At 44.7% G+C, this 20,575-nt stretch overlaps 3 protein-coding genes across 4 annotated transcripts; all 3 read right to left on the bottom strand.

Moving 5' to 3' along the window:
* Window positions 1-603: 603 nt before the first annotated feature.
* Window positions 604-6,262, bottom strand: LOC307013458 (uncharacterized protein; the record flags this gene model as incomplete). The annotated part of the gene is made up of 5 exons (XM_079640856.1): window positions 5,834-6,262; window positions 5,577-5,714; window positions 5,374-5,492; window positions 1,351-1,622; window positions 604-649 (listed from the first exon to the last, which is right to left on the bottom strand). The coding sequence occupies exons 1-5, from the start codon at window positions 6,126-6,128 to the stop codon at window positions 604-606; spliced, it is 870 nt and encodes a 289-aa protein (XP_079496982.1). The 5' UTR covers window positions 6,129-6,262.
* A 1,527-nt stretch (window positions 6,263-7,789) lies between these two features.
* On the bottom strand, window positions 7,790-10,756 carry LOC307047283 (uncharacterized protein). The gene is made up of 4 exons (XM_079694186.1): window positions 10,328-10,756; window positions 10,070-10,207; window positions 9,867-9,985; window positions 7,790-9,497 (listed from the first exon to the last, which is right to left on the bottom strand). The coding sequence occupies exons 1-4, from the start codon at window positions 10,620-10,622 to the stop codon at window positions 7,818-7,820; spliced, it is 2,232 nt and encodes a 743-aa protein (XP_079550312.1). The 5' UTR covers window positions 10,623-10,756; the 3' UTR covers window positions 7,790-7,817.
* A 1,528-nt stretch (window positions 10,757-12,284) lies between these two features.
* On the bottom strand, window positions 12,285-18,927 carry LOC307047290 (uncharacterized protein). 2 transcript variants are annotated; one of them, XM_079694201.1, is made up of 4 exons: window positions 18,510-18,927; window positions 18,255-18,392; window positions 18,052-18,170; window positions 12,285-13,694 (listed from the first exon to the last, which is right to left on the bottom strand). In XM_079694201.1, the coding sequence occupies exons 1-4, from the start codon at window positions 18,802-18,804 to the stop codon at window positions 12,312-12,314; spliced, it is 1,935 nt and encodes a 644-aa protein (XP_079550327.1). In that variant the 5' UTR covers window positions 18,805-18,927; the 3' UTR covers window positions 12,285-12,311. The 2 variants fall into 2 exon arrangements, with proteins under 2 accessions (XP_079550327.1, XP_079550326.1); XM_079694200.1 differs by lacking the exons at window positions 18,052-18,170; window positions 18,255-18,392; window positions 18,510-18,927 and adding exons at window positions 14,064-14,182; window positions 14,267-14,404; window positions 14,524-14,961.
* Window positions 18,928-20,575: the final 1,648 nt, after the last annotated feature.

Raw genomic sequence — 20,575 nt, 5'->3', positions numbered from 1 at the left:
GGAATTAGATTTTTGAAAATACAACCCCCAACAGAAGCTTGTTCACATAAGGAAAGCTAGTGTGAACACAAAATGTTCCAGTTTAAAATCTACTAAGAAATGGTTGAGCAATGATGCCACCATGTGGACACAAAGCCATACTATGACAACGCTTCAAATGCCAAACATGAATTGAATTGATAAATGTAGGAGTTTAAAGAGTGCTCTTTAAGTTAATCATTTGTCAGCACAACTTTTCTGTTTAAATTAAATGATTCTCAATATGGACTGTTCACACATTCACAAACCAAATGAGACTTCTTGAAGAGCCTAGAATAAAGTAGTTGAAGGTTAACAAAAGCAAAAACTGGAAAGCGTCTGTTCAAAACTTTTATTAGAAATGTTTAAGTAAGGTAGTGTGGTGGAGGAAAAGGAGGCAGCATTGGTATTGGCAAGTGAACATGGGGATGAAAAGGAGAATGGGGTGCCGGAGTGGGCGGGGGATCTGGTTTCACAGTGGTAGCTGGAGTGGTTGGATATTGGGGATAGGGAGGGATCATAGGGTAAAGATGATAGTAAGCCAAAGATGGTGGAAGCTGCGATGAGGGATTTGTAGCCTTTGGTTTAGTTGTAGTTGGTGTTGTTGCCGCAGTAGGTTTTGGCTTTGTAGCTGGATAAAGAGGATTAAAGGGAGGATACATCGGCATATATTGTGGAAACGGCATCTGAGGGTTCTGAGGCATCTGAGGCATATGAGGGTTCTGAAGCATATGAGGGTTCTGAGGCATATGAGGGTTCTGAGGCATATGAGGGTTCTGAGGCATATGAGGGTTCTGAGGCATATGAGGGAATTGAGGCATATGAGGGAATTGAGGCATATGAGGGAATTGAGGCATATGAGGGTTCTGAGGCATATGAGGGTTCTGAGGCATATGAGGGTTCTGAGGCATATGAGGGTTCTGAGGCATATGAGGGTTCTGAGGCATCTGATGGAATTGAGGCATCTGAGGGTTCTGAGGGTTCTGAGGCATCTGATATAATTGAGGGTTCTGAGGGTTCTGAGGCATCTCAGGGAATTGAGGGTTCTGAGGCATCTGAGGCATATGAGGGTTCTGAGGCATATGAGGGTTCTGAGGCATCTGAGGGTTCTGAGGGTTCTGAGGGTTCTGATAGAATTGAGGGTTCTGAGGGTTCTGAGGCATCTGATAGAATTGAGGGTTCTGAGGGTTCTGAGGCATCTCAGGGAATTGAAGCATCTGAGGGTTCTGAGGCATCTGATAGAATTGAGGGTTCTGAGGGTTCTGAGGCATCTCAGGGAATTGAGGGTTCTGAGGCATATGAGGGTTCTGAGGCATCTGAGGGTTCTGAGGCATCTGAGGGTTCTGAGGCATCTGAGGGTTCTGAGGCATCTGAGGCATCTGAGGGAATTCAGGCTTCTGATGGAATTCAGGCTTCTGATGGAATTCAGGCTTCTGATGGAATTCAGGCTTCTGAGGGTTCTGAGGCTTTTGAGGGAATTGAGGCATCTGAACTACAGGGGGATTGGGGGAAGTCGTTATGGAAGCAGGAGGTGCCGCAGGTTTGGAACACCAGAGAGAGACTGGAATTCCTTGCCAACGCATCAGGAGTACATAACTTCCACCCTTTGGGAGAAAAACATACAATTAGAAACAGCAAGGAATCACACAAACCTGTCAATGTTACAATCCGACTGTACAAGGCAAAAGATGAATCTCATGCTATATTTTCTAAATAGATCATCATGATGCAACATCCTCTCTGAAGAACCAGCACCTTACCGTGGTAGAGAGGTTTGTGTGCCCTGATGAACCTGGGGGCTGTGTTGTCTGGAACCTTGTGTTCCTGGTAGGGTCTCCCATGGCAAATTGGTCTCAGGCAAGGGGCCAGACTAAGATTGGTTCAAAAGACCTCATGAAAGACGACACACGAAGTGAGGATACCCGGCCCGGAGGAAGCCCGGGGTCCCCTTCTGGAGCCAGGCCCAGAAGGAGGACTCGTCGGCGAGCGTCTGGTGGCCGGGCTTGCCACGGAGCCCGGCCGGGCACAGCCCGAAAAGGCAACGTGGGCAACACCTCCGCTTCTCCGTCCCGCGGGCCCACCACCTACGGGAAACAGCAATGGGGTCGGGTGCGCTGCCAGAAGGGTGGCAGTGAAGGCAGAGGGTCTCGACGGACCAGACCCGGGCGACAGAAGCTGGCTTTGGGGACGTGGAACGTCACCTCTCTGGGAGGGAAGGAGTCGGAGCTTGTGCGGGAGGTGGAGCGTTACCAGTTGGATCTGGTTGGGCTCACCTCTACGCACAGCGTCGGCTCTGGAACCTTACTTCTGGATAGGGGTTGGACTCTATTCTTCTCCGGAGTTGCTCAAGGTGTGAGGCGCCGGGCGGGTGTGGGGATACTCACAAGTTCCCGGTTGGGTGCTTCGTTGTTGGAGTCTACCCCAGTGGACGAGAGGGTTGCCTCCCTACGCCTGCGGGTTATGGGGGGGAAAACTCTGACTGTTGTGTGTGCTTATGCACCCAACAGCAGTTCAGAGTATACGGCCTTCTTGGAGACCCTGGAAAGAGTCCTGTATGGGGCTCCTGAAGGGGACTCTTTAATCTTGCTGGGAGACTTCAACGCACATGTGGGCAATGATGGAGACACTTGGAGGGGAGTGATTGGGAGGAACGGCCCCCCTGATCTGAACCGGAGTGGTGGTTTGTTACTGGACTTCTGTGCTAGTCATGGATTGGCCATAACAAACACCATGTTCGAACATAAGGATGCTCATAAGTGTACGTGGTACCAGAGCACCCTAGGCAGAAGGTCCATGATCGATTTGGTTATCGTATCATCGGACCTGAGGCCGTATGTTTTGGACACTCGGGTAAAGAGAGGGGCGGAGTTGTCAACTGATCACCATCTGGTGGTGAGTTGGGTCGAGTGGCGGGGGAAGCCTTTGGATAGACCTGGTAAGCCCAAACGTGTAGTTCGGGTGAACTGGGAACGTCTGGAGGAGGCCCAAGTTCAGGAGGCCTTCAACTCACACCTCCGGCGGAGCTTTTCGGGCATTCCTGTGGAGGTTGGGGACATTGAACCAGAGTGGTCGGTGTTCAAAGCCTCTATTGCCGAAGCCGCGGCGGGGAGCTGTGGTCTCAAGGTCCTAGGTGCCTCAAGGGGCGGTAACCCTCGAACCTCCTGGTGGACACCGGTGGTCAGGGAAGCCGTCCGACTGAAGAAGGAGGCCTTCAGGGATTTGTTATCCCGGGGGACTCCCGAGGCAGTTGCAAGGTACCGACAGGCCCGAAGGGCAGCAGCCTCAGCCGTGGCCGAGGCAAAGCAGCGGGTGTGGGAGAAGTTCGGAGAAGACATGGAAAAAGACTTTCGGGCGGCACCAAAGTTGTTCTGGAAAACTGTCCGACACCTCAGGAGGGGGAAGCAGGGAACCATCCAAGCTGTGTACAGTAAGGATGGGACGTTGTTGACCTCAACTGATGGAGTGTTAGGGCGTTGGAAGGAGCACTTTGAGGAACTCCTGAACCCGACAACTCCGCCCTCTATGTTAGAGGCAGAGCTGGAGTATGAAGGGGGATCGACACCAATCTCCCGGGGGGAGGTCACTGAGGTCGTCAAACAACTTCACAGTGGCAAAGCCCCGGGGGTGGATGAGATCCGCCCAGAAATGCTGAAGGCTCTGGGTGTTGAGGGACTGTCATGGTTGACACGTCTCATCAACGTTGCGTGGAAGTCGGAAACAGTACCGAAGGAGTGGCAGACCGGAGTGGTGGTTCCCCTTTTCAAAAAGGGGGATCAGAGGGTGTGTGCCAATTACCGAGGCATCACACTACTCAGCCTCCCCGGGAAAGTTTACTCTAAGGTACTCGAAAGGAGGGTCAGGCCGATTGTCGAACCTCAGATTGAGGAGGAACAATGCGGATTCCGTCCTGGTCGTGGAACGACGGATCAGCTTTTTACTCTCGCAAGGATCCTGGAGGGTGCCTGGGAGTATGCTTATCCAGTCTACATGTGTTTTGTAGACTTGGAGAAGGCATATGACCGGGTTCCAAGGGAGTCACTGTGGGAGGTGCTGCGGGAGTATGGGGTGAGGGGGTCTCTACTCAGGGCCATCCAATCTCTGTACTCCCAAAGCGAGAGCTGTGTCCGGGTCCTCGGCAGTAAGTCGGACCCATTTCAGGTGAGGGTTGGCCTCCGCCAGGGCTGCGCTTTGTCACCAATCCTGTTTGTAATATACATGGATCGGATTTCGAGGCGTAGTCGTGGGGGAGGGGGTCTGCAGTTCGGTGGACTAAGGATTGCACCACTGCTTTTTGCAGATGATGTGGTTCTGATGGCTTCATCGGTCTGCGACCTTCAGCACTCACTGGATCGGTTCGCAACCGAGTGTGAAGCGGCTGGGATGAGGATCAGCACCTCCAAATCTGAGGCCATGGTTCTCAGCAGGAAACCGATGGACTGTCCACTCCAAGTAGGGAATGAGTCCTTACCCCAAGTGAAGGAGTTCAAGTATCTCGGGGTCTTGTTCTCGAGTGAGGGAACAATGGAGCGTGAGATGGGTCGGAGAATCGGAGCAGCGGGAGCGGTACTGCAGTCTCTTTACCGCACCGTTGTGACGAAAAGGGAGCTGAGCCAAAAGGCAAAGCTCTCTGTCTACCGGGCCATTTTCGTTCCTACCCTCACCTATGGTCATGAAGGATGGGTCATGACCGAAAGAACAAGATCGCGGGTACAAGCGGCCGAGATGGGTTTTCTCCGCAGGGTGGCTGGTGTCTCCCTTAGGGATAAGGTGAGAAGTTCGGTCATCCGGGAGGGACTCGGAGTTGAACCGCTCCTCCTTCGCGTCGAAAGGAGCCAGTTGAGGTGGTTCGGGCACCTAGTTAGGATGCCACCTGGGCGCCTCCCTAGGGAGGTGTTCCAGGCACGTCCAGCTGGGAAGAGACCAAGGGGTAGACCTAGAACCAGATGGAGGGATTATATCTCTTCTCTGGCCTGGGAGCGCCTTGGGATCCCCCAGTCAGAGCTGGTTGATGTGGCCAGGGAAAAGAAAGTTTGGGGCTCTCTGCTGGAACTGCTACCTCCGCGACCCGACCACGGATAAGCGGGAGAAGATGGATGGATGGATGGATGATGCAACATATTTGAATGTCGGTCCCCATCCAAAATACATAGTTAATCAGTACATTTGAAAGCAAGCGAAAGACAACTCGCATTTGAAAAGCTGAAAACACATTTTTGCTTGAGATCAATATGATGCAGATTAAACATGTAATTGTTTTTGGCCCTCGTTAAACCATTCATAATTATACAAATTCACAGCACTAGCCATCGAATTTTTAGACTCACTTCCTCACTCTTTAAATCAGTTTCACATTACCTCTTGAACCATGTTGCAGCCATCATAGGGAACCAACATGACAAGTGCATGAGAGTTCCTCTGCACGCTGTAGCCACAGGTAGACGGGACCTGGGACAGAGGCATTGGAGGTGCATTTCCTGTGGGATAAAAAGGTTCAGTGTCTATATCATTGGTAGAGATAAATCAAGTCTACATTTAGGATATTATGGCTATTGATTTACCTTGTTCTACCGCAAATTGTGAAATTCCTGATCCCACCGCTCTGAACTTCAACTGGCTCGAACCACACTGCAGTGAGGGCGACATGCTCTTCCATGACGAGTCTTTGGGACTGGCGACTTGTGTTGGGCCCATCCAGCCTGAAGGCGAATACAATATATATATATATATTTTTTTTCAATAGTTTGTACTTTAAAGAGAAGCAAAACAATTCAAGCAAAATAACAAACCCTTCAATACGTAATCAAAATATTTTTACCTGCAGCGTCTGCTTGATAAGCACCTTCATCCTCCTCATAAGCGTTTGAGGATGACTTCTTGGTCCCGTCTGTGACTTGAGAATCAAGTCCTGACCCTTTTTCAAAAGCTCTCCCGAAAACAATTGTCCCCTCTTGGAACCCATTTGTTGTATCGGCATCTTCTCTCCCTTCTCGTCTTTCTGTTTTCTTCAGACGATAACAGTCTATAGTTTGCGCAAAATAACACATCAGAATAACAGCTGCAGCCAGGTAAACACCAGCGCCTTTTCTCTTGCGTATCATCCTGTTGCACATGACTGCTGGTAATGTGAGGAGATGAGATAACTTTCTTTGCCGCAACTATTTGAGCATCAGCAGGTGCTGTGACAACCAATACAGCTGTAATCGATTCTCATTCTGTAAAATCTAACTCACTGCAGGTGGAGAGCACTTGGCAATGAAGCCTTTTAATACTGGCACATATTACCACCAGGCAGCCAATCAACAAGGCAGGTGCAGCCTCAGCTAATGCTTGCACCTGTGTTCAATTAGCTTGCAACAGGTGGGCCTCGTTAAGACTTGTCTAACGTCTACAAAGTAAGTATATTGATCAAGTAGATCGGGGGTGCCCAATACGTCGATCGCAAAGGTAGTGTGGGTAGATTGCATGGCATTGAAGCGCAAATGCGGCGCAACTTTATGCGCTTAAGAGGCGCTATTGGTGTAGCGCTCCTTAATTGCTAACCTATTATATTTAAAAGACGTTCTCACCTTAAGTATTCTTAATATAAGACATTCCCCATTGTTATTTTCCCGGACTTGACAGGAAACGGGAAAACTCGAAAAATGAATTATTTCCCCCAAATCTTTATTCACGAAGCGGTATACAAGTTGTATTCAAAAGCATTCAAACAGCTTTGCACAAGCTTGAGAATGCAAAGCCCATTGACTCCTTTCAGAGTTCAAATAAAAATATCCCCCGATTCTTGGTTCTTCATAATTTTGTGTAATGTATGATACGGTTTGATTTCGATAAACCAATGAATGCAAGCGAAGAGTCCGACTATTTTGATTTGTTAATCTACATTGACCCACAATAATGTATAGCAATGCTTTCCCTTATTTAGAAAACATATTCATCTTCCCATCAAGGAAAGTCAGATGGTAACGGGATGGTGAACATGCATCAGTGTCCCAGCCTGACTTGGACCAGAGATGTCGTTTCATGGTTAGATCCATGATTTGAAAGAAACAATACACAGGTGTTAAGGACACCCTGTAGGATAAAAGGTTTTGCTTCTATCGTTGACATTTTACTTGAATAATTAAGGATCTCACCTGTCAAGTCATTTTTAGTTGTATGAAGGCTACTTTTATAATAAAGAATCTACATGTGTAGTTTGAACACTGACCTAGTGTTTGACCAAATATTTAGTAATGCTTACTCCAGTTTACAAAACCAAAAAGAGACAAATGCTGAAGATTCAATGTTTTGCAGAACTGCCCAAAGTTATAAATGCTGCGTTTCAGAGTTGGTGTATGTAATGAGTTTAGCCAGCGTCCTTCACACAGCAGGTGATAAGTATTTTAGGAAACGACATGATGGAACTTTACCTTTGACGGAATTAGATTTTTGAAAATACAACCCCCAACAGAAGCTTGTTCACATAAGGAAAGCTAGTGTGAACACAAAATGTTCCAGTTTAAAATCTACTAAGAAATGGTTGAGCAATGATGCCACCATGTGGACACAAAGCCATACTATGACAACGCTTCAAATGCCAAACATGAATTGAATTGATAAATGTAGGAGTTTAAAGAGTGCTCTTTAAGTTAATCATTTGTCAGCACAACTTTTCTGTTTAAATTAAATGATTCTCAATATGGACTGTTCACACATTCACAAACCAAATGAGACTTCTTGAAGAGCCTAGAATAAAGTAGTTGAAGGTTAACAAAAGCAAAAACTGGAAAGCGTCTGTTCAAAACTTTTATTAGAAATGTTTAAGTAAGGTAGTGTGGTGGAGGAAAAGGAGGCAGCATTGGTATTGGCAAGTGAACATGGGGATGAAAAGGAGAATGGGGTGCCGGAGTGGGCGGGGGATCTGGTTTCACAGTGGTAGCTGGAGTGGTTGGATATTGGGGATAGGGAGGGATCATAGGGTAAAGATGATAGTAAGCCAAAGATGGTGGAAGCTGCGATGAGGGATTTGTAGCCTTTGGTTTAGTTGTAGTTGGTGTTGTTGCCGCAGTAGGTTTTGGCTTTGTAGCTGGATAAAGAGGATTAAAGGGAGGATACATCGGCATATATTGTGGAAACGGCATCTGAGGGTTCTGAGGCATCTGAGGCATATGAGGGTTCTGAAGCATATGAGGGTTCTGAGGCATATGAGGGTTCTGAGGCATATGAGGGTTCTGAGGCATATGAGGGTTCTGAGGCATATGAGGGTTCTGAGGCATATGAGGGTTCTGAGGCATATGAGGGTTCTGAGGCATATGAGGGTTCTGAGGCATATGAGGGTTCTGAGGCATATGAGGGTTCTGAGGCATATGAGGGTTCTGAGGCATATGAGGGTTCTGAGGCATATGAGGGTTCTGAGGCATCTGATGGAATTGAGGCATCTGAGGGTTCTGAGGGTTCTGAGGCATCTGATAGAATTGAGGGTTCTGAGGGTTCTGAGGCATCTGAGGCATATGAGGGTTCTGAGGCATATGAGGGTTCTGAGGCATATGAGGGTTCTGAGGCATATGAGGGTTCTGAGGCATCTGAGGGTTCTGAGGGTTCTGAGGGTTCTGAGGGTTCTGATAGAATTGAGGGTTCTGAGGGTTCTGAGGCATCTGATAGAATTCAGGGTTCTGAGGCATCTCAGGGAATTGAAGCATCTGAGGGTTCTGAGGCATCTGATAGAATTGAGGGTTCTGAGGGTTCTGAGGCATCTCAGGGAATTGAGGGTTCTGAGGCATATGAGGGTTCTGAGGCATATAAGGGTTCTGAGGCATCAGATGGAATTGAGGCATCTGAGGGTTCTGAGGCATCTGAGGGTTCTGAGGCATCTGAGGGTTCTGAGGCATCTGAGGGTTCTGAGGCATCTGAGGGTTCTGAGGCATCTGAGGGTTCTGAGGCATCTGAGGGTTCTGAGGCTTCTGAGGCATCTGAGGGTTCTGAGGCATCTGAGGGTTCTGAGGGTTCTGAGGGTTCTGAGGGTTCTGATAGAATTGAGGGTTCTGAGGGTTCTGAGGCATCTGATAGAATTGAGGGTTCTGAGGGTTCTGAGGCATCTCAGGGAATTGAAGCATCTGAGGGTTCTGAGGCATCTGATAGAATTGAGGGTTCTGAGGGTTCTGAGGCATCTCAGGGAATTGAGGGTTCTGAGGCATATGAGGGTTCTGAGGCATATAAGGGTTCTGAGGCATCAGATGGAATTGAGGCATCTGAGGGTTCTGAGGCATCTGAGGGTTCTGAGGCATCTGAGGGAATTCAGGCTTCTGATGGAATTCAGGCTTCTGATGGAATTCAGGCTTCTGATGGAATTCAGGCTTCTGAGGGTTCTGAGGCTTTTGAGGCATCTGAACTACAGGGGGATTGGGGGAAGTCGTTATGGAAGCAGGAGGTGCCGCAGGTTTGGAACACCAGAGAGAGACTGGAATTCCTTGCCAACGCATCAGGAGTACATAACTTCCACCCTTTGGGAGAAAAACATACAATTAGAAACAGCAAGGAATCACACAAACCTGTCAATGTTACAATCCGACTGTACAAGGCAAAAGATGAATCTCATGCTATATTTTCTAAATAGATCATCATGATGCAACATATTTGAATGTCGGTCCCCATCCAAAATACATAGTTAATCAGTACATTTGAAAGCAAGCGAAAGACAACTCGCATTTGAAAAGCTGAAAACACATTTTTGCTTGAGATCAATATGATGCAGATTAAACATGTAATTGTTTTTGGCCCTCGTTAAACCATTCATAATTATACAAATTCACAGCACTAGCCATCGAATTTTTAGACTCACTTCCTCACTCTTTAAATCAGTTTCACATTACCTCTTGAACCATGTTGCAGCCATCATAGGGAACCAACATGACAAGTGCATGAGAGTTCCTCTGCACGCTGTAGCCACAGGTAGACGGGACCTGGGACAGAGGCATTGGAGGTGCATTTCCTGTGGGATAAAAAGGTTCAGTGTCTATATCATTGGTAGAGATAAATCAAGTCTACATTTAGGATATTATGGCTATTGATTTACCTTGTTCTACCGCAAATTGTGAAATTCCTGATCCCACCGCTCTGAACTTCAACTGGCTCGAACCACACTGCAGTGAGGGCGACATGCTCTTCCATGACGAGTCTTTGGGACTGGCGACTTGTGTTGGGCCCATCCAGCCTGAAGGCGAATACAATATATATATATATATTTTTTTTCAATAGTTTGTACTTTAAAGAGAAGCAAAACAATTCAAGCAAAAATAACAAACCCTTCAATACGTAATCAAAATATTTTTACCTGCAGCGTCTGCTTGATAAGCACCTTCATCCTCCTCATAAGCGTTTGAGGATGACTTCTTGGTCCCGTCTGTGACTTGAGAATCAAGTCCTGACCCTTTTTCAAAAGCTCTCCCGAAAACAATTGTCCCCTCTTGGAACCCATTTGTTGTATCGGCATCTTCTCTCCCTTCTCGTCTTTCTGTTTTCTTCAGACGATAACAGTCTATAGTTTGCGCAAAATAACACATCAGAATAACAGCTGCAGCCAGGTAAACACCAGCGCCTTTTCTCTTGCCTATCATCATGTTGCACATGACTGCTGGTAATGTGAGGAGATGAGATAACTTTCTTTGGCGCAACTATTTGAGCATCAGCAGGTGCTGTGACAACCAATACAGCTGTAATGGATTCTCATTCTGTAAAATCTAACTCACTGCAGGTGGAGAGCACTTGGCAATGAAGCCTTTTAATACTGGCACATATTACCACCAGGAAGCCAATCAACAAGGCAGGTGCAGCCTCAGCTAATGCTTGCACCTGTGTTCAATTAGCTTGCAACAGGTGGGCCTCGTTAAGACTTGTCTAACGTCTACAAAGTAAGTATATTGATCATGTAGATCGGGGGTGCCCAATACATCGATCGCAAAGGTAGTGTGGGTAGATTGCATGGCATTGAAGCGCAAATGCGGCGCAACTTTATGCGCTTAAGAGGCGCTATTGGTGTAGCGCTCCTTAATTGCTAACCTATTATATTTAAAAGATGTTCTCACCTTAAGTATTCTTAATATAAGACATTCCCCATTGTTATTTTCCCGGACTTGACAGGAAACGGGAAAACTCGAAAAATGAATTATTTCCCCCAAATCTTTATTCACGAAGCGGTATACAAGTTGTATTCAAAAGCATACAAACAGCTTTGCACAAGCTTGAGAATGCAAAGCCCATTGACTCCTTTCAGAGTTCAAATAAAAATATCCCCCGATTCTTGGTTCTTCATAATTTTGTGTAATGTATGATACGGTTTGATTTCGATAAACCAATGAATGCAAGCGAAGAGTCCGACTATTTTGATTTGTTAATCTACATTGACCCACAATAATGTATAGCAATGCTTTCCCTTATTTAGAAAACATATTCATCTTCCCATCAAGGAAAGTCAGATGGTAACGGGATGGTGAACATGCATCAGTGTCCCAGCCTGACTTGGACCAGAGATGTCGTTTCATGGTTAGATCCATGATTTGAAAGAAACAATACACAGGTGTTAAGGACACCCTGTAGGATAAAAGGTTTTGCTTCTATCGTTGACATTTTACTTGAATAATTAAGGATCTCACCTGTCAAGTCATTTTTAGTTGTATGAAGGCTACTTTTATAATAAAGAATCTACATGTGTAGTTTGAACACTGACCTAGTGTTTGACCAAATATTTAGTAATGCTTACTCCAGTTTACAAAACCAAAAAGAGACAAATGCTGAAGATTCAATGTTTTGCAGAACTGCCCAAAGTTATAAATGCTGCGTTTCAGAGTTGGTGTATGTAATGAGTTTAGCCAGCGTCCTTCACACAGCAGGTGATAAGTATTTTAGGAAACGACATGATGGAACTTTACCTTTGACGGAATTAGATTTTTGAAAATACAACCCCCAACAGAAGCTTGTTCACATAAGGAAAGCTAGTGTGAACACAAAATGTTCCAGTTTAAAATCTACTAAGAAATGGTTGAGCAATGATGCCACCATGTGGACACAAAGCCATACTATGACAACGCTTCAAATGCCAAACATGAATTGAATTGATAAATGTAGGAGTTTAAAGAGTGCTCTTTAAGTTAATCATTTGTCAGCACAACTTTTCTGTTTAAATTAAATGATTCTCAATATGGACTGTTCACACATTCACAAACCAAATGAGACTTCTTGAAGAGCCTAGAATAAAGTAGTTGAAGGTTAACAAAAGCAAAAACTGGAAAGCGTCTGTTCAAAACTTTTATTAGAAATGTTTAAGTAAGGTAGTGTGGAGGAGGAAAAGGAGGCAGCATTGGTATTGGCAAGTGAACATGGGGATGAAAAGGAGAATGGGGTGCCGGAGTGGGCGGGGGATCTGGTTTCACAGTGGTAGCTGGAGTGGTTGGATATTGGGGATAGGGAGGGATCATAGGGTAAAGATGATAGTAAGCCAAAGATGGTGGAAGCTGCGATGAGGGATTTGTAGCCTTTGGTTTAGTTGTAGTTGGTGTTGTTGCCGCAGTAGGTTTTGGCTTTGTAGCTGGATAAAGAGGATTAAAGGGAGGATACATCGGCATATATTGTGGAAACGGCATCTGAGGGTTCTGAGGCATCTGAGGCATATGAGGGTTCTGAAGCATATGAGGGTTCTGAGGCATATGAGGGTTCTGAGGCATATGAGGGTTCTGAGGCATATGAGGGAATTGAGGCATATGAGGGTTCTGAGGCATATGAGGGTTCTGAGGCATATGAGGGTTCTGAGGCATATGAGGGTTCTGAGGCATATGAGGGTTCTGAGGCATATGAGGGTTCTGAGGCATATGAGGGTTCTGAGGCATATGAGGGTTCTGAGGCATATGAGGGTTCTGAGGCATATGAGGGTTCTGAGGCATCTGATGGAATTGAGGCATCTGAGGGTTCTGAGGGTTCTGAGGCATCTGATAGAATTGAGGGTTCTGAGGGTTCTGAGGCATCTCAGGGAATTGAGGGTTCTGAGGCATCTGAGGCATATGAGGGTTCTGAGGCATATGAGGGTTCTGAGGCATCTGAGGGTTCTGAGGCATCTGAGGGTTCTGAGGGTTCTGAGGGTTCTGAGGGTTCTGATAGAATTGAGGGTTCTGAGGGTTCTGAGGCATCTGATAGAATTGAGGGTTCTGAGGGTTCTGAGGCATCTCAGGGAATTGAAGCATCTGAGGGTTCTGAGGCATCTGATAGAATTGAGGGTTCTGAGGGTTCTGAGGCATCTCAGGGAATTGAGGGTTCTGAGGGTTCTGAGGCATCAGATGGAATTGAGGCATCTGAGGGTTCTGAGGCATATAAGGGTTCTGAGGCATCAGATGGAATTGAGGCATCTGAGGGTTCTGAGGCATCTGAGGGTTCTGAGGCATCTGAGGGTTCTGAGGCATCTGAGGGTTCTGAGGCATCTGAGGGAATTCAGGCTTCTGATGGAATTCAGGCTTCTGATGGAATTCAGGCTTCTGATGGAATTCAGGCTTCTGATGGAATTCAGGCTTCTGAGGGTTCTGAGGCTTTTGAGGCATCTGAACTACAGGGGGATTGGGGGAAGTCGTTATGGAAGCAGGAGGTGCCGCAGGTTTGGAACACCAGAGAGAGACTGGAATTCCTTGCCAACGCATCAGGAGTACATAACTTCCACCCTTTGGGAGAAAAACATACAATTAGAAACAGCAAGGAATCACACAAACCTGTCAATGTTACAATCCGACTGTACAAGGCAAAAGATGAATCTCATGCTATATTTTCTAAATAGATCATCATGATGCAACATATTTGAATGTCGGTCCCCATCCAAAATACATAGTTAATCAGTACATTTGAAAGCAAGCGAAAGACAACTCGCATTTGAAAAGCTGAAAACACATTTTTGCTTGAGATCAATATGATGCAGATTAAACATGTAATTGTTTTTGGCCCTCGTTAAACCATTCATAATTATACAAATTCACAGCACTAGCCATCGAATTTTTAGACTCACTTCCTCACTCTTTAAATCAGTTTCACATTACCTCTTGAACCATGTTGCAGCCATCATAGGGAACCAACATGACAAGTGCATGAGAGTTCCTCTGCACGCTGTAGCCACAGGTAGACGGGACCTGGGACAGAGGCATTGGAGGTGCATTTCCTGTGGGATAAAAAGGTTCAGTGTCTATATCATTGGTAGAGATAAATCAAGTCTACATTTAGGATATTATGGCTATTGATTTACCTTGTTCTACCGCAAATTGTGAAATTCCTGATCCCACCGCTCTGAACTTCAACTGGCTCGAACCACACTGCAGTGAGGGCGACATGCTCTTCCATGACGAGTCTTTGGGACTGGCGACTTGTGTTGGGCCCATCCAGCCTGAAGGCGAATACAATATATATATATATATTTTTTTTCAATAGTTTGTACTTTAAAGAGAAGCAAAACAATTCAAGCAAAATAACAAACCCTTCAATACGTAATCAAAATATTTTTACCTGCAGCGTCTGCTTGATAAGCACCTTCATCCTCCTCATAAGCGTTTGAGGATGACTTCTTGGTCCCGTCTGTGACTTGAGAATCAAGTCCTGACCCTTTTTCAAAAGCTCTCCCGAAAACAATTGTCCCCTCTTGGAACCCATTTGTTGTATCGGCATCTTCTCTCCCTTCTCGTCTTTCTGTTTTCTTCAGACGATAACAGTCTATAGTTTGCGCAAAATAACACATCAGAATAACAGCTGCAGCCAGGTAAACACCAGCGCCTTTTCTCTTGCGTATCATCCTGTTGCACATGACTGCTGGTAATGTGAGGAGATGAGATAACTTTCTTTGGCGCAACTATTTGAGCATCAGCAGGTGCTGTGACAACCAATACAGCTGTAATGGATTCTCATTCTGTAAAATCTAACTCACTGCAGGTGGAGAGCACTTGGCAATGAAGCCTTTTAATACTGGCACATATTACCACCAGGAAGCCAATCAACAAGGCAGGTGCAGCCTCAGCTAATGCTTGCACCTGTGTTCAATTAGCTTGCAACAGGTGGGCCTCGTTAAGACTTGTCTAACGTCTACAAAGTAAGTATATTGATCATGTAGATCGGGGGTGCCCAATACATCGATCGCAAAGGTAGTGTGGGTAGATTGCATGGCATTGAAGCGCAAATGCGGCGCAACTTTATGCGCTTAAGAGGCGCTATTGGTGTAGCGCTCCTTAATTGCTAACCTATTATATTTAAAAGATGTTCTCACCTTAAGTATTCTTAATATAAGACATTCCCCATTGTTATTTTCCCGGACTTGACAGGAAACGGGAAAACTCGAAAAATGAATTATTTCCCCCAAATCTTTATTCACGAAGCGGTATACAAGTTGTATTCAAAAGCATACAAACAGCTTTGCACAAGCTTGAGAATGCAAAGCCCATTGACTCCTTTCAGAGTTCAAATAAAAATATCCCCCGATTCTTGGTTCTTCATAATTTTGTGTAATGTATGATACGGTTTGATTTCGATAAACCAATGAATGCAAGCGAAGAGTCCGACTATTTTGATTTGTTAATCTACATTGACCCACAATAATGTATAGCAATGCTTTCCCTTATTTAGAAAACATATTCATCTTCCCATCAAGGAAAGTCAGATGGTAACGGGATGGTGAACATGCATCAGTGTCCCAGCCTGACTTGGACCAGAGATGTCGTTTCATGGTTAGATCCATGATTTGAAAGAAACAATACACAGGTGTTAAGGACACCCTGTAGGATAAAAGGTTTTGCTTCTATCGTTGACATTTTACTTGAATAATTAAGGATCTCACCTGTCAAGTCATTTTTAGTTGTATGAAGGCTACTTTTATAATAAAGAATCTACATGTGTAGTTTGAACACTGACCTAGTGTTTGACCAAATATTTAGTAATGCTTACTCCAGTTTACAAAACCAAAAAGAGACAAATGCTGAAGATTCAATGTTTTGCAGAACTGCCCAAAGTTATAAATGCTGCGTTTCAGAGTTGGTGTATGTAATGAGTTTAGCCAGCGTCCTTCACACAGCAGGTGATAAGTATTTTAGGAAACGACATGATGGAACTTTACCTTTGACGGAATTAGATTTTTGAAAATACAACCCCCAACAGAAGCTTGTTCACATAAGGAAAGCTAGTGTGAACACAAAATGTTCCAGTTTAAAATCTACTAAGAAATGGTTGAGCAATGATGCCACCATGTGGACACAAAGCCATACTATGACAACGCTTCAAATGCCAAACATGAATTGAATTGATAAATGTAGGAGTTTAAAGAGTGCTCTTTAAGTTAATCATTTGTCAGCACAACTTTTCTGTTTAAATTAAATGATTCTCAATATGGACTGTTCACACATTCACAAACCAAATGAAACTTCTTGAAGAGCCTAGAATAAAGTAGTTGAAGGTTAACAAAAGCAAAAACTGGAAAGCGTCTGTTCAAAACTTTTATTAGAAATGTTTAAGTAAGGTAGTGTGGAGGAGGAAAAGGAGGCAGCATTGGTATTGGCAAGTGAACATGGGGATGAAAAGGAGAATGGGGTGCCGGAGTGGGCGGGGGATCTGGTTTCACAGTGGTAGCTGGAGTGGTTGGATATTGGGGATAGGGAGGGATCATAGGGTAAAGATGATAGTAAGCCAAAGATGGTGGAAGCTGCGATGAGGGATTTTTAGCCTTTGGTTTAGTTGTAGTTGGTGTTGTTGCCGCAGTAGGTTTTGGCTTTGTAGCTGGATAAAGAAGATTAAAGGGAGAATACATCGGCATATATTGTGGAAACGGCATCTGAGGCATCTGAGGCATCTGAGGGTTCTGAGGCATCTGAGGCATCTGAGGCATATGAGGGAATTCAGGGTTCTGATGGAATTCAGGGTTCTGAGGCTTCTGAGGCATCTCAGGGAATTGAGGCATCTGATGGAATTGAGGGTTCTGAGGCATCTGAGGGTTCTGAGGCATCTGAGGGTTCTGAGGCATATGAGGGTTCTGAGTTATCTGAGGGTTCTGAGGCATCTGAGGGTTCTGAGGCATCTGAGGGTTCTGAGGCATCTGAGGGTTCTGAGGCATCTGAGGGTTCTGAGGCATCTGATAGAATTGAGGGTTCTGAGGGTTCTGAGGCATCTCAGGGAATTGAGGCATCTGATGGAATTGAGGGTTCTGAGGCATATGAGGGTTCTGAGGCATATGAGGGTTCTGAGGCATCTGAGGGTTCTGAGGCATCTGAGGGTTCTGAGGGTTCTGAGGCATCTGAGGGTTCTGAGGCATCTGAGGGTTCTGATAGAATTGAGGGTTCTGAGGGTTCTGAGGCATCTGATAGAATTGAGGGTTCTGAGGGTTCTGAGGCATCTCAGGGAATTGAAGCATCTGAGGGTTCTGAGGCATCTGATAGAATTGAGGGTTCTGAGGGTTCTGAGGCTTCTGATGGAATTCAGGCTTCTGATGGAATTCAGGCTTCTGATGGAATTGAGGCATCTGAGGGTTCTGAGGCATCTGAGGGTTCTGAGGCTTTTGAGGGAATTGAGGCATCTGAACTACAGGGGGATTGGGGGAAGTCGTTATGGAAGCAGGAGATGCGGCAGGTTTGGAACACCAGAGAGAGACTGGAATTCCTTGCCAACGCATCAGGAGTACATAACTTCCACCCTTTGGGAGAAAAACATACAATTAGAAACAGCAAGGAATCACACAAACCTGTCAATGTTACAATCCGACTGTACAAGGCAAAAGATGAATCTCATGCTATATTTTCTAAATAGATCATCATGATGCAACATATTTGAATTTCGGTCCCCATCCAAAATACATAGTTAATCAGTACATTTGAAAGCAAGCGAAAGACAACTCGCATTTGAAAAGCTGAAAACACATTTTCGCTTGAGATCAATATGATGCAGATTAAACATGTAATTGTTTTGACTTTCGTTAAAACATTCATAATTATACAAATTCACAGCACTAGCCATCAAATTTTTAGACTCACTTCCTCACTCTTTAAATCAGTTTCACATTACCTCTTGAACCACGTTGCAGCCATCATAGGGAACCAACATGACAAGTGCAGGAGAGTTCCTCTGCACGCTGTAGCCACAGGTAGACGGGACCTGGGACAGAGGCATTGGAGGTGCATTTCCTGTGGGATAAAAAGGTTCAGTGTCTATATCATTGGTAGAGATAAATCAAGTCTACATTTAGGATATTATGGCTATTGATTTACCTTGTTCTACCGCAAATTGAGAAATTCCTGATCCCACCGCTCTGAACTTCAACTGGCCCGAACCACACTGCAGTGAGGGCGACATGCTCTTCCATGACGAGTCTTTGGGACTGGCGACTTGTGTTGGGCCCATCCAGCCTGAAGGCAAATATAATATATATATTTTATTTTTTTCAAAAGTTTGTACTTTAAAGAGAAGCAAAGCAATTCAAGCAAAACAACAACCCCTTCAATACGTAATCAAAATATTTTTACCTGCAGCGTCTGCTTGATAAGCACCTTCATCCTCCTCATAAGCGTTTGAGGATGACTTCTTGGTCCCGTCTGTGACTTGAGAATCAAGTCCTGACCCTTTTTCAAAAGCTCTCCCAAAAACAATTGTCCCCTCTTGGAACCCATTTGTTGTATCGGCTTCTTCTCTCCCTTCTCGTCTTTCTGTTTTCTTCAGACGATAACAGTCTATAGTTTGCGCAAAATAACACGTCAGAATAACAGCTGCAGCCAGGTAAACACCAGCGCCTTTTCTCTTGCCTATCATCCTGTTGCACATGACTGCTGGTAATGTGAGGAGATGAGATAACTTTCTTTGCCGCAACTATTTGAGCATCAGCAGGTGCTGTGATAGGTGCTCATAGGATTCTCATTCTGTAAAATCTAACTCACTGCAGGTGGAGAGCACTTGGCAATGAAACCTTTTAATACTGGCACATATTACCACCAGGCAGCCAATCAACAAGGCAGGTGCAGCCTCAGCTAATGCTTGCACCTGTGTTCAATTAGCGTGCAACAAGTGGGCCTCGTTAAGACTTGTCTAACGTCTACAAAGTAAGTATATTGATCATGTAGATCGGGGGTGCCCAATACGTCGATCGCAAAGGTAGTGTGGGTAGATTGCATGGCATTGAAGCGCAAATGCGGCGCAACTTTATGCGCTTAAGAGGCGCTATTGGTGTAGCGCTCCACAGTTTCTCTGCCGCTGTGAGGTTCCGGCGCTCGCAGTTCACTAGCACCGTTGGTTTCAAAGGCATACCAACTATTACAAATCCAATCCAACCCACTTTATTTGTATAGCACATAATAAAAACAGAGGGTTTAACAAAGTGCTTCACACAAAACATAACATTATAATAAAATATAATATTACAATAATAGATCAAATAAGAAAAGATAAAAGGCACACATAAGAATGAATACACGTTACATAAAGGCTATGGACAGACAATAAAAGCATAACAATCAATAAAACATAGCTCAGACTGACTCGAAAGCGAGGGAAAAGAGGTGGGTCTTTAGGCGGGACTTAAAAGTTTGGAGGGTGGGCGACAATTTGAAAAGGGGGGGGCAGGTCGTTCCAGAGCCTGGGGGCTACCGCTGAGAAGGATCGATCTCGCGTGGTCTTTTTCTTGGTTTTAGGGACTACCAGCAGCAGCTGAAGCAAAATGAAGTCACAAGAATGATAGAGACTTAACAATACAGTATTTATTTGGGCATGGCTAATATAATTGTTGATGGCCAAACATTTCATAGAAGTAACACAACTCTGCTCACATTGCAGGGTTTCTCTTTGACTTAGCCTACTTAAGAGGGAAAATATCTTTCAATATAAAATTATTTTTACGATAAGCTTCTTAGTAATTACTATCATGTTTACATAACAGTAGACTAAATACAACTCATGATGCAATTAGGACACTTATAAAATAGAAAAACATATTTTCTATATTGCTCCAATACTTTAAATGTAGATTAGAGGGTTGTGTGGATAAAAAATAAGAACAGCAGTATATCCAAAGACAATGGAAAGAAAACATGGAAATATACCAAGAATGTGAACACATCCTTAATGCTAACCTATTATATTTAAAAGATGTTCTCACCTCAAGTATTCTTAATATAAGACATTCCCCATTGTTATTTTCCCGGACTTGACAGGAAACGGGAAAACTCGAAAAATGAATTATTTCCCCCAAATCTTTATTCACGAAGCGGTATACAAGTTGTATTCAAAAGCATACAAACAGCTTTGCACAAGCTTGAGAATGCAAAGCCCATTGACTCCTTTCAGAGTTCAAATAAAAATATCCCCCGATTCTTGGTTCTTCATAATTTTGTGTAATGTATGATACGGTTTGATTTCGATAAACCAATGAATGCAAGCGAAGAGTCCGACTATTTTGATTTGTTAATCTACATTGACCCACAATAATGTATAGCAATGCTTTCCCTTATTTAGCAAACATTTATCTTCCCATCAAGGAAAGTCAGATGGTAACGGGATGGTGAACATGCATCAGTGTCCCAGCCTGACTTGGACCAGAGAT

This window comes from Notothenia rossii (genome assembly GCF_949606895.1).
Source record: "Notothenia rossii genome assembly, chromosome: 7".
Classification (NCBI taxonomy): Eukaryota; Metazoa; Chordata; class Actinopteri; order Perciformes; family Nototheniidae; genus Notothenia; species Notothenia rossii.
The sequence above is the reverse complement of the archived record's forward strand: the minus strand, read 5'-3'. Positions and strand labels throughout refer to the sequence as shown.